The sequence below is a fragment of the Clupea harengus genome, chromosome 14 (assembly GCF_900700415.2).
Source record: "Clupea harengus chromosome 14, Ch_v2.0.2, whole genome shotgun sequence".
Taxonomy (NCBI): Eukaryota; Metazoa; Chordata; class Actinopteri; order Clupeiformes; family Clupeidae; genus Clupea; species Clupea harengus.
This window is the reverse complement of record NC_045165.1, coordinates 19,367,955-19,383,659: the sequence shown is the minus strand read 5'-3', so window position 1 is coordinate 19,383,659 and position 15,705 is coordinate 19,367,955. Positions and strand designations below refer to the sequence as shown.

The 15,705-nt window shown below is 48.3% G+C and overlaps 1 protein-coding gene across 1 annotated transcript in view; it reads right to left on the bottom strand.

Annotated features, from left to right (window-relative positions):
- LOC122133497 (protein phosphatase 1 regulatory subunit 37-like) overlaps window positions 1–15,066 on the bottom strand; it is a gene marked incomplete at its 5' end in the record, with an annotated part of 26,511 nt that extends 11,445 nt beyond the window's left edge. Inside the window, 4 exons of the mRNA XM_042709819.1 lie at window positions 6,689–6,855; window positions 7,157–7,298; window positions 8,989–9,101; window positions 14,898–15,066. Of these exons, the coding sequence (XP_042565753.1) occupies window positions 6,689–6,855; window positions 7,157–7,298; window positions 8,989–9,101; window positions 14,898–15,066 (591 nt within the window). The remainder of the gene's footprint in view (window positions 1–6,688; window positions 6,856–7,156; window positions 7,299–8,988; window positions 9,102–14,897) is intronic.
- Window positions 15,067–15,705: the final 639 nt, after the last annotated feature.

Sequence of the window (15,705 nt, the reverse complement as noted above, 5' to 3'; positions counted from 1 at the left end):
GTATTTGTATTTCTACAATTAAACATATTTAGAATTGGAATTCTGAGTTTATTTCTGAGCTGAATCTGTTGTAAAACAGTAAAGAAGAGAACACTAGGGACAGAGTAAGTTACTAAAGGGCATCCCCGACACACACACACACACACACACACACACACACACACACACACACACACACACACACACACACACACACACACTGCCGTTGAGTTCACGCCCAGGGCTCCGATGATGGATCATCTCACACTTAATTACTGATTACCTCTGGGGGCCGCTCCCCAACACACCCAACTCATCACGCCTCAACGCCAAACAGGTGCCACAGCGACGCGTCCGCACCGCTCATCTGCTCTGCGGTGGCACCGCGCCCTGGCCCCGGATGCCAGCGTCACGGCAACGACGGGAGTGAGGACGTTGAGCACCCGTGCGGGCAAAACCTGCAGCGCGGTTGCAGCGAACTGCTCCAGAGTTCTAGAGTAGAGGTTGTGCAAGAGGTCGCACCGGTGACCTTTTCCACCATCTTCTCCTGGGCGAGGAGTGTGAGGAGCCTATGTGTGTGTGGGGGGAGGAGGCTTTGGCTGCAGGATGGCCTCTCTTCTGCCAGCTGCCCCCCACTGTTCCTTCCTCATCTCAGGCCAGGCCTGGGGGGGGGCGGGTGCGGGGTGTAGGGCAGCGAACAGCTGGCTGCAGCCTGTCCACTTGGACATCACGGCCCCGGTCGGCACTTTATTAGTGGTGCCCGTGACACCAGCTGATCCTCGCCTCTCTCGCAGGGTCCCCTGTCACGCTGATGTCTTCATCGCTAACCGAAGCAGACGTCCGCTCCTGGCAGCCTCTGGAGGTGACAACAAATCCAATTATCTCCCCTCCATGGCGCCCGGGCAGACAGGACCAGTGTGACAGGGACGGGGGGAAACGGGCACTGCCTCCCACCCCACCCCCACCACCAGCTTTGCCCGCCACCACTCGCTCTTTGCCCACCCTCACCATCGTCGCCACCCCAGCAGGGCACTCTCACATTGGCCCTAGCGATACGGCTGGAGGACCAGGAGGGAGCAGACCCAGCGCTCACAGGCCCCAGTCAAGCAGCAGAGAGAGAGAGACAGGCACTGAGAGAGAGAGAGACAGGCACTGAGAGAGAGAGACAGGCACTGAGAGTGAGTCGCACTGGCCAAGAGAGGCTGTCGCGACACATATTAAACCGAACAGCGACAAAGCAACCGCACGGGCAAACCTGATGCCCAAGGGGCCGTCCTGCTAACTCAACACTAGCGCTGTTCTGCTAACCCAACACTAGCGGGGACACGGAAAATCCAAGCGTGCCCTACTTGGACATATGCTCAGGAGCCGTCCTGCTGTGACCTACAGGAAGTTTAAAGGTCATCGCAGCAAACACTCCATGCCACCTGCCCTCATAAACAACAGCCTCTCTCAAACAAAATCATCGCCCGGAGAGCTTATAAACAAATTAGCAAAGACAATAGACAGATTCCATGCAGGGAGGTGGCCGCCGTCTAATGAAGAGCATCTTCTGAATACAACCCAGCCTGAGCATAACTTAATTATACCTCCATTTCCAACACTGGCTTATACAGAGGAGCTAAGATGTATGTGTTCAATGCATAAATACACAAAGATGTGCTATTGATTGTTTGCGGTCATTTAAAGAGCCATCATAAGAGCTCAAGGAGAGTTGGAGGACAAGGTTTCTCTGGACGTCATACTCTCTCCATTACAGACACACACACAAGGTGCAATTCAAGCTTGTCATATACAGCATGTGACAAAAGGAGTATTCACTCGTCATATGGTATTGATATATAAATATCAATAGATTAAAAAACACTTTCTGCATAGAGTATATATGTCTGTCCTTGTCCCTTCATATCCATTCTATCAAGCATTTGATCATGTGACTAGGTGCGTGTGGGTGTGTGGGTGTGTGGGTGTGTGTGTGTGTGTTTGTGTGTGCGTGTGTGCGTGTGTTTGTGTGTTTGTGTGTATGTGTATGTGTGTGTGTGTGTGTGTGTGTGTGTGTGTGTGTGCGTGTGTGTGTGTGTGTAGGTGTGTATATGTGTGTGTGTGTGTATGTGTGTGTGTGTGTGTGTGTGTGTCTGTGTGTCTCTGTGTGTGTGTGTGTGTGTGTGTGTGTGTGTGTTTCTGTGTGTATGTGTGTGTGTGTGTTTGTGTATGTGTGTGTATATGTGTGTTTGTGTGTGTGTGTGTGTGTGTGTGTGTGTGTGTGTGTGCCTACAGCTCAGCATCCTGTATCATGTGGAGGCGTTTCTTCTCCAAGTCCTCCTTGGCCCTGACCCAGACTACAGAGTCTCATTACAATCCGGCCCAGTTTTGGCGCTGCTCTGGTCCGCACCAGAGTAAGCAGCTTTGAGGGGAGTCGTGTTCAGCCCAGCCCAGCCCAGCCCAGTCACAAGCCCACTGCTCTCAACGGAGGGAAGAGGAGGTTCACTGACTGTCAGAGAGACAGAGAGAGGGGTGGTGTACCGTGCAAAGCTCTGCGGATGAAGACTTCATGAAACATCCATATTCATAGCAGAGCCTTCAGCAACGGCAGCAGCAGCAGGAGGAGCAGTCGCGGTCGCAGTCACAGTAGCAGTAGCAGTAGCAGGGCCCGGACCCTGTTATTTGAAGGGGAGAGAAATGAGCAGAGGTTCTGTGTGGGTGAACCTGCCCTGATAGCGGCGCTGGCTTAAGGGCCTCAAGATATTCAGATGAGACTCGCGGCTGCTCTCTCAGCTCCACTGGTGCTGGGGCGCCTGGGCATGGGACTGGAGGGCATGCCGAGTGACTGACAAGCCATTATGACAGGGCAAATTATGCAAATGATTAATTTGGAAATTCATATGTACATATAAATGTATATGTCTGTCTGTCTGTCTGTCTGTCTATCTATCTATTTTTTTCCCTCTTGTTGTAAGCCACTTTTGCAAACACTGTAAATAATACATTATTTGTCACACTTTAAAAAAACTCTTACCATCTGAAGGGTTTCTCGGGTTTTTAATGGATTGACAAGTTTTTAATTTCCATTCCAGCTGGTATGTGTTAAGACTAAAAACACAACTCTAAAACATCTCCCCTGTGAGATGCATGTTTCTGCCCCAGCCTCTGAACCTGTGGGCTTGTGGAGTATTCCTCTCCTCGGCAAACCTCTTTCTCTCTGTCTCTCATTTTTTCCCTTGTTCTGGTTATCAGCTGGAGAGAAAAAAAGGGCTGCTTCTTGAGAATCAGTAGGTCACACCTCAGACTGCGCTGATAGGGAAAAGTAGAGCTATTAAAATGACAGGGAGACAGATCAAGTGTGACGCATCAAAGGGGGCGGAAAAAGCAGAAAAACTGAGCAGTGCGCCCCCCTCCACACACACACACACACACACACACACACACACACACACACACACACACACACACACACACACACACACACAAACAGGCACAAACACACACACACACAGGCATAAACACCCACACACACATTTCACCCACCCACCCCTCCCCTGAAGGGTAAAAACACAAAGCCGACAAGCGCGCACTGCATGGTCAACACGTGCACCCAGAGACCACCGCCCACTCCCCGTGGCCCCCCTGCAGGAGCCAAACAGCGCAGCGTTCCCCCGGCGACCACCCGTCCAATGATTACACTCTCCCTACACGCGCACTCACAGGGCCTAATTAATGCTTTAATATGCAAATGAGCACCACAGTAAAATTACACAGCTGGCAAACATGCCTGTTTTACCCAGAAATACACCAGCAGAGAGACACGCAGAGGAGAGAGGAGAGGAGAGGAGAGGAGAGGAGAGGCTAGGTTTTTAGAGTGGCACAGATATATTTTTTCCACATCACTGCAGTTTGTGGGTGGTTTCAGGGTTGGGACTTGAAAGAATTAAATGAATTATTTTGATTGAACAAAACATGCTGGAATTACACTTTTCATTTTGTTGGGCAGATGTGCATGGAACGCTTCCAGTCCTATTTGGTAACGTCCTATTAAGTAGCTTCCAAACTCTTACTCCAAGTACTGGGGCTTATATCTTCAGTGAGGAAGATACATTTCCCCATTACCTCATTGGTGTGGCGGCTTTTCCCACCTCCTCACATGTACACGCCTGGTAAGAGACTAAATGACTGGGATTCCTCTCTGTCTGTGTCATCTCTAGCGGCGGCCACTGAAACTGAAACACAGGGTGGAAACTGCACAGAATGGAGCGAATGTAGAGGACTGCTGTGTGAGAGCCAGTGCCATCAATAACAGTGACACCGGCACAGGATGAGACGGAGCCGGCCAGAACTCTAACCGTGTTAATACCTTTGGCTGTCTCGCAATCCTGGTGCAGGGCTGGAGTAGGAGCAAGAGCACAAACTCAAGTATCTCTGTGGCCTTTGTGTGTGTGTGTGTGTGTGTATGTGTGTGTGTGTGTGTGTGTGTATGTGGGTTTGTGTGTGTGGTTGTGTGTATGTGTGTGAGTGTGCAATTATGCTTTCGTATGTGTGTGTATGCTTTGCGTGTACGTGTATTTGTGTCTCTGTGTGTGTCTCTGTGTGTGAAAGTGTGAATGGAAATGTGTTAGTGTGTAACTCTATAAAAGTTTGTATGTATGTGTGTGTGCGTGTGTGCGTGTCTGTGTGTCTGTGTGTGTGTGTGTGTGTGTGTGTGTGTGTGTGTGTGTGTGTGTGTGTGTGTGTGTGTGTGTGTGTGTCTGCACTGCTGCCTGGACCGCTCAGGCTGTGATGATCTGTCAGTGGTCCCACGAGTGAGAACCTGCTCCCTGCCGGCACGCATGGTCAGCCTCTGACATCCAGGACTCAGGCACCATGACAAACCACTTCAGCACTGACGGCCCCCCAAAACATCTCTTAGTTCCACTTGGAGATGTCCCCCCAGACCCTCTCCCTATCCCTCGGCCTCTCCACGCCAGCACCTGCCATTTTCCTGATGCCTCTGTGAGGGCTTTCATAAAAAAAACCTAATCTGACATTACTCCCCAAATGAGCTCCCTCAGTAATGGTTTGGGTGGCGGTGGCCATTTTGAAACCAATATTTGACTTGCAAAAAAAAAAGTAAACACTTGACCTTGACATAAATCAGATGTTGTGTGTGAGCCTAACATTTGCTTGTGTGTCAAACAGCAATGTCCCTCCGATAGGAAACGAACTGTAAACAAACACACACACACACACACACACACACATACACACACACAGACACATATACACACACAGACATACACACACTGCCCCGCGAGGGCTGCGTTTCGCGATGCTCACACCATTTGAATCGAGTAAATAATTAATAATTAATGGCAAAAACAGGGCAGTGATCAAATAGAGCAGAGCAGACGAAGACATGCAAAACCAGAAGCTGTAAACAAAGACCTACATTTCCTCTTCACCACCTTTTCCCTTTTAAATATGCGCATGTAAAATCACACACACACACACACACACACACACACACACACACACACACACACACACACACACACACACACACACACTTACACACTTACACACGCAGAGTCTTTTCTTTTGAAAAATGAAATTTCACTTTTCCCCAGCTCAGGGAATTCAGTGCGACTGAATCAGAACCCTTGATCTGGCCACCCGCTGTCTTCTGATGGAAAGATTTGCTTTTTAATACAATTGTCACTCCTCGCGCCGCGTTCTAGGCAGCCCAGACAATTCCCAACTGTGCCTGTAAATCTGGGGTAGAACACTGCCCCCGATAGCGCCCGACTCCGAAAACCGCACCAGATTCTGTCCAGATCAGTTCCAGGGTTATCTGGTATCTGGGAAACCGTATTATATTTAACCATCTGCTCTCTATTCTAATGTGTTAAATATTACATGCTAGACTTTCTCAGGATCGACATTTTACCTGCTGTTCCTGTAATGACTAACGCACAGCCTACGCGAGAGTGTGGATACGCTGTGAAAGTGCAGCCATGAAACTGCTAATAAATGATAAGTGTTAGGGAGAGAGATTGACTGGAGACAGAAATGGAGTAACAATTGGAACAAAGCAAAATATGAAAAACAAATGGATCAAAAAACAACAACACCGAAAGCAAAGTTTGGTGCTAAACAAGAACAAGCCTTAGAGTTTGTTTTAAAGTGAGAATTACTTTCCTTAGAGATTCTAATTAATTCTTTAATATGCAAATAAGAGCGAGGAGATAAAATCATGACAAACAGATGGCAAGTGTGCTTAATTATTTTTTTTTTCAATCCTGTCGGGGCATGTATTAAACTTGTGCCATCATTTTCCCTTGGCCCTTCACAACCCAGTTGAAAAAAAGAAAGACACACACTGAAGTAGGCTGATTTGTTTGAAACTACAGCTGCATCAGAGGGTGTGCACAAGCATGTTTGTGTGTGTGTTTGTGTGTGTGTGTGTGTGTGTGTGTGTGTGTGTGTGTGTGTGTGTGTGTGTGTGTGTGTGTGTGTGTGTGTGTGTGTGTTATGTGTCATTTTTGAACCGAGAGGAACCGCACCACTGCAGCCTTTAATATAGATTCCAATTTTCATTAATGACAAATAAGGAGATAAGGTCACAACAAAAAGCCAAATCACTCGCCAAAAATAAAGTTCGATAACGATCAAAAAGTCAGACGTTATTCTGACAGCGAGGTGGTTGTAAAGACTATGATATGAGCGACATGAGGCTGACCTTTTCTGGCTTTGTCGTCAGGTCCAGGTCCAGGGCGATAAGGGAGGCGTTGATTCTCAGGGCTAGAGAGACGGCCATCAGGCCCCCGCAGAGGATGTGGTTTCTGCGAACGTCAAGGCGTCGTATCTGTGGACTCTCTGCAATAAACTCAGCCAGGGCCACAGCACCTGGTGTCATTAAGACAAAAAAATATAACAATATAATTTATCATATACAGACTCGATAAATAGGTTTGGAAAAGAAGCATACACAGCAAAGTTCAGTAAAGCATATGGCAAGGAATTTATCATACCAATCTTTATACCAACTACATAATGTTGTTTATACCAACAATATCTTATTATGATATTCTATTTAATTCCCGGTTTCAATTCAGTTTCAGATTTCACGTACATGGTGTAATGGTGGACACCATGAAACCAGAAAGAGGGTCCTGTCTGTTCAAATCCAGAGGAAAAAGTAACAAACCTTCACAGGTTATCTGTGTATCTGCTAAGCCTAGCTGCAGTATGGACCTATTCCTCATGAAGGCCTCCTTGAGGATGTGGATGCCCTCGTTCTGTAATTTATTTTGGTCCAGCTTTAAATTTTCAAGTGTCCTTAAATGAGGCTGAAATACAAAACAAAAAAGAAGTCTAATGTTAGAAATGTTATTGTTTGAAATAGACACACACACACACCTACACACCTGCATGCACACACAAACACACACATACGTACACATTTATATACCCACATCACACCCCCACACACGCACAAACACACACACGCACGCGCACGCGCACACGCACACGCACATGCACACGCACACGCACACAGCGTTCTCTATCTTGAGGGTTGCCTGTGATGGCTGTATGTGAGCATAATGTGAGCGCAGCATAAAGTGATGAACTGCTGAAGCCTGTGGCACCCGCCCACTCCCCGCCCGACACTGCGCCTTCGAGGGGATCCTCCAGAGCATGTTGAAGGCGTCAAGCCTGGGCCGTGATTAGCAGCGCTGTAAAGCAGGAGATGGCAGGGGGACGTGAGGGAACGCCATCGTTGTGTAACAGACGTGGAAACGCTCCTGTTCGTCACCCTCATCACCACCACTCTGTCTTTTCACCAAAAACACTGGGTGCAGGGCCTCATCAACCACCAACGCGAGCAGTAACGTCTGACGTGCCGTTGCCAGGTTTGTTTTATCAGTCCATTTGTGCATAATTGTTGTGTATATTAAGTGCTGGGTTCATAACCAACGGGTAACAACTTTTATTTTCTTTCTGTCTGACTAAGGTAAGGGAAATGGATTTAACTCTCGTCTGATGCTGACACACTCGAATCCCGCCACTCACATTAGCATGCAGTCCTTTATCTTCTAACTGATTGCTATTATGTGAAATAATATAATTCACTGGTGTTCATTTGATCGGAGCACTTCCACGCCTGACCAGATAATGGATTCTCACTTTGTCGACTCTTTTGAGGCACCCCGGAAGGCGAAAGAAAAAAAAGAAAAGAGAAAAGGTTAATAACAGGCCTTCTTATGTCATATTTGACATGACCAGCCATTGGACTAATTATATTCATTATGGTCGTAAGGATGTCTACTTCTCCTTCTTAATGACAGACCCCATGTAAAAGCCTCTAAACACATATCTATTATTTAATCAAACTGTTCCTTTCTCAAACTGAGAGGGCTAAATGGATTGTACGTGCTGTATTTCTGGCCTGGATGGATTCGCGTTGAATATGCTAAGGGTCTTCAGATGAAAAGAGAACAGGCTGTTAATTTGTAGGCTTTTGATTTTACCAATTGCCCTGAGGAGACAGAAAGGTACAGTTTACGCTGACAATCAGAGAGGACTAAAAGGGAATGGTGTTATTAAGGTTCAAAGCATGGCTGAGGGTAACTGCACTCATGTTAAGATGAGAACGGGACACTCAGAAGGACTCCATCCACTGTCTCTGGAGTGAGTTAACGTGCAGCGCTGATTAAGGATGGAGCCAGATTTAATGACATCATAAACGTGACAAAATAAACACCCTCCATATCTCATCACCCCTTCATCCTCCCCATGCATTTACATCAGTCAAGGGCATTCCCTATCAGTACACACAGCATAGTCCCACAGAGTTGGAATAGGCATTTTCCCCATCTAGTTTTTGTGATATGATGTGTGTGTGTGTGTGTGTGTGTGTGTGTGTGTGTGTGTGTGTGTGTGTGTGTGTGTGTGTGTGTGTGTGTATGAGTGTATGAGTTCACAGCAGTTAGTGCTTTGTGAAAGGCGAATCACATGTGTGTTTTCCATATTGCTTACCAAAACATTTGCCATAGGTACCATGCCAGCGTGTGTGATCTGGTTGTTGAAAAGCACCAGAGACCTCAGGCCTGATTGCTGATATTTCAGCCCATCACATATTTCCTCTAGACCTGTCCATGGAACACAAATACTAATTAGAGGCGTATTTACATAGACATTGGCACTCAAAGGGTATCTTATGCTCTGATCTCCTGTGTAGTGTAACAGTCCAGCTAAACTCAAAGGGTGTCTTATGCTGTGATCTGCTGTGTAGTATAACAGTCCAGCTGAATTCTACAGAGTATCAACAATGCAAACAGCATCATTTTGTCCATAAAATAAAACTATTGGATGAGCCGAGTAGGCCAGAGACTCTGTCTCTTCTGAAGCCACCATGTAGTTCGTATGTAAATACTTCACTGTCATTAGTCTAACGAAACTACAAATGTGTGGTAGTGATATGTTACTGTTGTATATACAGTACATACAGAGTCTGTTCTGTTAACTACTGTTAATAGGTGGATGCTCTATGAGTAGAAAAGCGCTATATAAATGCAGTCCATTTACCATTCCATTGAATACACAAATACACTGGTGCCCATGGTGATGGCACACACACACACACAGAAACACACACACACACACACACACACACACACACACACACACACACACACATCTATATATATATATAGAATAGATAGAATAGATGTGCCATGGACACTGCTAATAAAGATCAAAGGTCACTGCAACTTAGCCCACATATTAACTGTGTCGTGTGGTGTAGTAGGTCCAAGCAGTCTAGAAGACCACTGTGTCCATAATAACGTGCCTACAAACATAACAGGCCAGTATATGTTAGCGAAGCAGGCTACAATGTGCACCATAAGTGGGTTTTAGACGGATATGGTTTCGAGGGAATCTTCTTCAAAGTATTTCAAGTATTTTCTGCTAAAGTTGAAGGACATCATCGGGAACCCGTGCACTGGGCGGCAGGGACTAGGGTCCACCCATTTCCAACAATGGACCAAAGCCGACCCAAGGCAGAGGAGAGTCATGGTCCAAGCCGAGGTCCGGCAGCTAGAGGAGGAGGGGAGATGGTCTAGGGCTGTGGAGCTTGGTTTACAAGGAGCCTGGACGAAGTGGGAACTACCAAAGCGTAAGATCACCTGGCCCGAACTCTGGAGCCTTTCCGAATCTCGTTCCTGCTCCGCTCAGTGTACGACACCCTTCCAACACCAACAAACCTGTACAGGTAGGGAATGAGGGAGGACCCACAGTGCAGGTTATGTGGGGAGAGAGGAACAATGGCGCATATACTGGCAGGATGCAGGACTGCTCTTAGCCAGGGAAGATACCGGTGGCGCCACGACAAGGTCCTCAGAGCACTAGCCGACATCTTGGAGCAGGAGAGACGGAAAAAGCACCAGCCTCAATCGAGACCAACACCATCCATCCAGTTCATCAGGGAGGGGGAGAAACCATCATCCTCCAAGAAGACCAAGAAGGGCCTACTGCAGACAGCACCATCATGGGAGATGAGGGTAGACCTGGGAAGGAAACTACACTTTCCCCAGGTTGTCCAAACTTCCCTGAGGCCTGACATGGTCATTTGGTCAGAAGAGGCCAAGAAGATCATCCTGATCGAACTGACCGTCCCGTGGGAAGAAGGATGCGTTGAAGCCTACGAGAGGAAAGCCACCAAGTACCAGGACCTTGTCCAACAATGCAGGGACAAGGGATGGCAGGCCTGGCTATTCCCAGTGGAGGTCGGATGCAGGGGCTTCCCGGCACAGTCTGTGTGGAATACACTCACAGCTCTGGGAATAAAAGGAAGGGAGAGGAAGACAGCTGTCCGTAGGTTGGGGGAAGCCGCAGAGAGAGCCTCTTGCTGGCTCTGGAATAGGAGGGAGGAGAGAAGCTGGGGACCAGGAGAAGATGGGCAGTGACTGGCCATCACTGCCGGCCCGCCAACTCGAGGGCGTTGTGGTTCAGGGTCGAAACGTCCAATGAAAGTTGGTCACCACCTGATGACATCTTCTCCTGGTCGAAAGCTACAGTCACTTCCTAAGTGACTGAAGGAGTAAGCACTTCATTGTGTATTTAATAGCTTTTACTCTGGGACACCAGTGACTTCCAGGAAAGGCTGGATGGCAACCAAGGAAGAATGGTGACGCTGGAAAGACAGATGACCTCCAGGAAAGACTGGCGTGGGTGGGTGAGGCTAGCAACCTTACTCACAGCACTCGCAAGAGGGCACCGACCATTGCTACGAAACAAAACAATGAGCAATACCCCCAGAGTCTCCCGAGAGGGGGGGAGGATGAGAGACTCAACAGGACGGATTCAACGGTAACGGCTACGGCAAGCACACGGACAACGAGACGGCTCACCCAGACCACACTAACAGGGGAAGTGTTAGAAGTGAAGTGCCATTGCGGGAAGATCTGCAAAAACGCAAGGGGACTAAAGATACATCAATCTAAGACCACCTGTGGGAAAGGGGAAAAACAGACGCAGCGCATGGTGGAGACACCCAGTGAGACGCAGGAGGACTCCTGTCAGGAAGCACCCCACAGCACAGGGGACCTCTCAGCATCTGCTCCACCCCTTAACCAGAGGGTCTCTCCTCACACTACCCCAGGCACCCAACCTACGAGAGAGAGAGTGAAGTGGCCCCCAGCTAACAACAACATTGCTTGGTACCAACTAGACCAGGACCTCGACAGAGTTCTAGAGGCCGCATTGGCAGGAGCAGCAGAAAGGAAATTGGACAGCATGACTGCAATTGTCTACACCATGGCCAAAGAGCGCTTTGGCACTGAGGAGAAGAAAGGAAGCAGCAAGGCCCCCGGAAAACAGACCAACAGAAGGGCAAGAGAGATTACGCAGTTGAGAAGGGAAATCAAGACTCTTAACAAGCAATACAAACAGGCTAGTTCCAAAGAGAAGGAGGGCATAAAAGACCTGACCACTGAACTTCGAGGGCAACTGTGCAGACTAAGAAGGGCTGAGAGGTCTCTGAGACTGAGAAAAGAGAAGGAGGTCAAGCGTGCTCAGTTCATCAAGGACCCATACAGGTTCACCAAAACCTTGTTGGGTGAAGCAAGATCAGGGAGACTGACCAGCCCTAGAGAAGCTGTGGAAGAATTCCTCAAAGAAAGCCACAGTGACACTCTTAGAGGCCAAGCCTTGGACGTACACCCAAGGATTGGAAGGAGTGAAACCCCGGAGGAAGAGCTTGACACCAAAGAGCCAACATGGAGAGAAGTCCATGACATTGTACAGAAAGCCCGGTCATCATCTGCCCCAGGTCCTAGCTCTATACCCTACAAGGTATACAAGAGATGCCCAATGCTTCTGCGCAGGCTATGGAAACTGTTGCGGAGGATATGGACAAAGGGCATAATTCCAACATCTTGGAAGAGAGCAGAAGGGTGCTTTGTACCAAAGGAAATGGACTCCTCTGAAATAGGGCAATTCCGAACTATTTCTCTCCTGAGCGTCGAATGCAAGATATTCTTCTCAGTCCTGGCAAGGAGGCTGACCATGTACATGGTGAAGAACAAGTACGTCGACACATCAATCCAGAAAGGCGGCATCCCAGGCTCCCCTGGATGTTTGGAGCACACAAGCATCCTCAGCCAGCTGATCCGTGAGGCCAAAGAGAGCAAAGGAGACCTAACAGTCGTCTGGCTTGACTTGGCCAATGCATATGGATCAATTCCTCACGACCTCATCAACACAGCAATGGAACATTACCATATCCCCCAACACATCAGGAGAATGATCACCACCTACTTCAGTGGATTCAAGTTACGGTTCCAGACCACCCAGTTTACAACCCAGTGGCAGGACCTGGAAAAGGGGATCGTAACGGGCTGCACCATCTCCCCCATCTTGTTCATTATGGGAATGAACCTTCTCATTACATCGGCAGTGAAGGAATCCAGAGGGCCAATAATGGAGTCTGGAATTCGCCAACCTCCATTAAGAGGCTTTATGGATGACCTCACCATCACAACGGCAACCCATGTGCAAACAAGGTGGATCCTGAAGGCACTCGACGACGTGGCAACTTGGGCTCGAATGAAATTCAAGCCTAAGAAGTCAAGAAGCATGGTGATCAGGAATGGTAAGGTTACAAACAGGTTCCAGCTTCAAGTCCAGGGGGAAGTCATACCACCGATTGAGGAGAACCCAATAAAATGCCTGGGCAAGTGGTACGATTCATCTCTCAAGGACAAAGGCAGTGTTTCAAGGACCGAGAAGCAGGCAGAAGAGTGGCTTAAAAAGATAGAAAGTTCAGGCCTACCAGGCAAGTTCAAGACCTGGCTGTTCCAGCATGGCCTGCTTCCAAGACTCCTGTGGCTCTTGACGATTTACGAGATACCTATGACAGCGGTTGAAGGGATCGAGAGGAAAGTCAACAAACATCTCCGCAAGTGGCTTGGTATTCCACCAAGCTTCACGTCAGTAGGGCTCTACATCAGGTCGGGACAGCTACAGCTACCCCTATCATCGGTGGCTGAGGAGTTCAAGGTGGCAAAGTGCAGGATTGTGATGATGCTCAGAGATTCCACCGACGAGATGGTTAGAGGCGCAGGCGTCACCACAAGATCTGGGCGCAAATGGGCAGCAGCCACACAAGTGGAACAGGCAGAAAGCCTGCTAAAGTTGAAGGACATCATCGGGAACCCGTGCACTGGGCGGCAGGGACTAGGGTCCACCCATTTCCAACAATGGACCAAAGCCGACCCAAGGCAGAGGAGAGTCATGGTCCAAGCCGAGGTCCGGCAGCTAGAGGAGGAGGGGAGATGGTCTAGGGCTGTGGAGCTTGGTTTACAAGGAGCCTGGACGAAGTGGGAACTACCAAAGCGTAAGATCACCTGGCCCGAACTCTGGAGACTGGAGCCTTTCCGAATCTCGTTCCTGCTCCGCTCAGTGTACGACACCCTTCCAACACCAACAAACCTGTACAGGTGGGGAATGAGGGAGGACCCACAGTGCAGGTTATGTGGGGAGAGAGGAACAATGGCGCATATACTGGCAGGATGCAGGACTGCTCTTAGCCAGGGAAGATACCGGTGGCGCCACGACAAGGTCCTCAGAGCACTAGCCGACATCTTGGAGCAGGAGAGACGGAAAAAGCACCAGCCTCAATCGAGACCAACACCATCCATCCAGTTCATCAGGGAGGGGGAGAAACCATCATCCTCCAAGAAGACCAAGAAGGGCCTACTGCAGACAGCACCATCATGGGAGATGAGGGTAGACCTGGGAAGGAAACTACACTTTCCCCAGGTTGTCCAAACTTCCCTGAGGCCTGACATGGTCATTTGGTCAGAAGAGGCCAAGAAGATCATCCTGATCGAACTGACCATCCCGTGGGAAGAAGGATGCGTTGAAGCCTACGAGAGGAAAGCCACCAAGTACCAGGACCTTGTCCAACAATGCAGGGACAAGGGATGGCAGGCCTGGCTATTCCCAGTGGAGGTCGGATGCAGGGGCTTCCCGGCACAGTCTGTGTGGAATACACTCACAGCTCTGGGAATAAAAGGAAGGGAGAGGAAGACAGCTGTCCGTAGGTTGGGGGAAGCCGCAGAGAGAGCCTCTTGCTGGCTCTGGAATAGGAGGGAGGAGAGAAGCTGGGGACCAGGAGAAGATGGGCAGTGACTGGCCATCACTGCCGGCCCGCCAACTCGAGGGTGTTGTGGTTCAGGGTCGAAACGTCCAATGAAAGTTGGTCACCACCTGATGACATCTTCTCCTGGTCGAAAGCTACAGTCACTTCCTAAGTGACTGAAGGAGTAAGCACTTCATTGTGTATTTAATAGCAAGCATGCCAACACAGTGTTCACACAGGGCAACTAAAATAACATTATGTGGCTGTAATTTCCTACGTCTATCACGCAGTCCGATCTTACCCTCATCAGCTATGAGGTTGTTGCTGAGGTCCAGCGAGCGCAGGCTGCGGTTGTTCTTCAAGAGCTCCCCCAGCTGCATGGAGTCCTGGTAGCTGTTCAGATCATTGCTGGCTAGACAAAGCTCCTGCAGCACGGCGTTCTTCTTCAGAGCCCCCACTGGAGAGGACACACATGACGCGCATGACAGTCATTTAGAAAGGAAATTATTGATTTGATTTGATTATCTAGAGCACAAAAATAACAGGAAGGAATGTAAAGGAAAGTATAGGCTTAAGAGGTGACAAAGTAGTGATTATTATAATTATTATTACATCTAAAAATATGTGTAAGTAAAAAATAACAAATGCTGTTGCAACACAACACTGGCACTTGGAGTAACAACTCCAAGAAAGAGGACCTGTCTTTTGTGAGAAAAACACAAAGCAAGGGCACAAATCCATGGCACCCAAGCCTATACTTCGACAGGAAAAATACAGTCATTGTGCTGGAAACAAATGATCAAGCACAAAAATAAAAGCTGGGGCTACTGCAGTGTTTGAGAAACACAGGGTACATTAAAATATAATTAGTCACACACATAAATAAATAAAATAACATCTGAATAATTATCCTGTTTATTACTGTTATTGCTTTTATTGTTAATCGCAACAGTATTACAATTGTTGTTCTCTGTCCTTTAAAAAAAAAAACATAATCTTGTTCTTTGGCAGTTTGTCGTCGTCGGCAACACACTACTGTCTCCCAAAATCAATGCAGCAGATTTGATCAGGCCCCTTTGGGTTGCATGCGGAATGGCAACATTGTCATT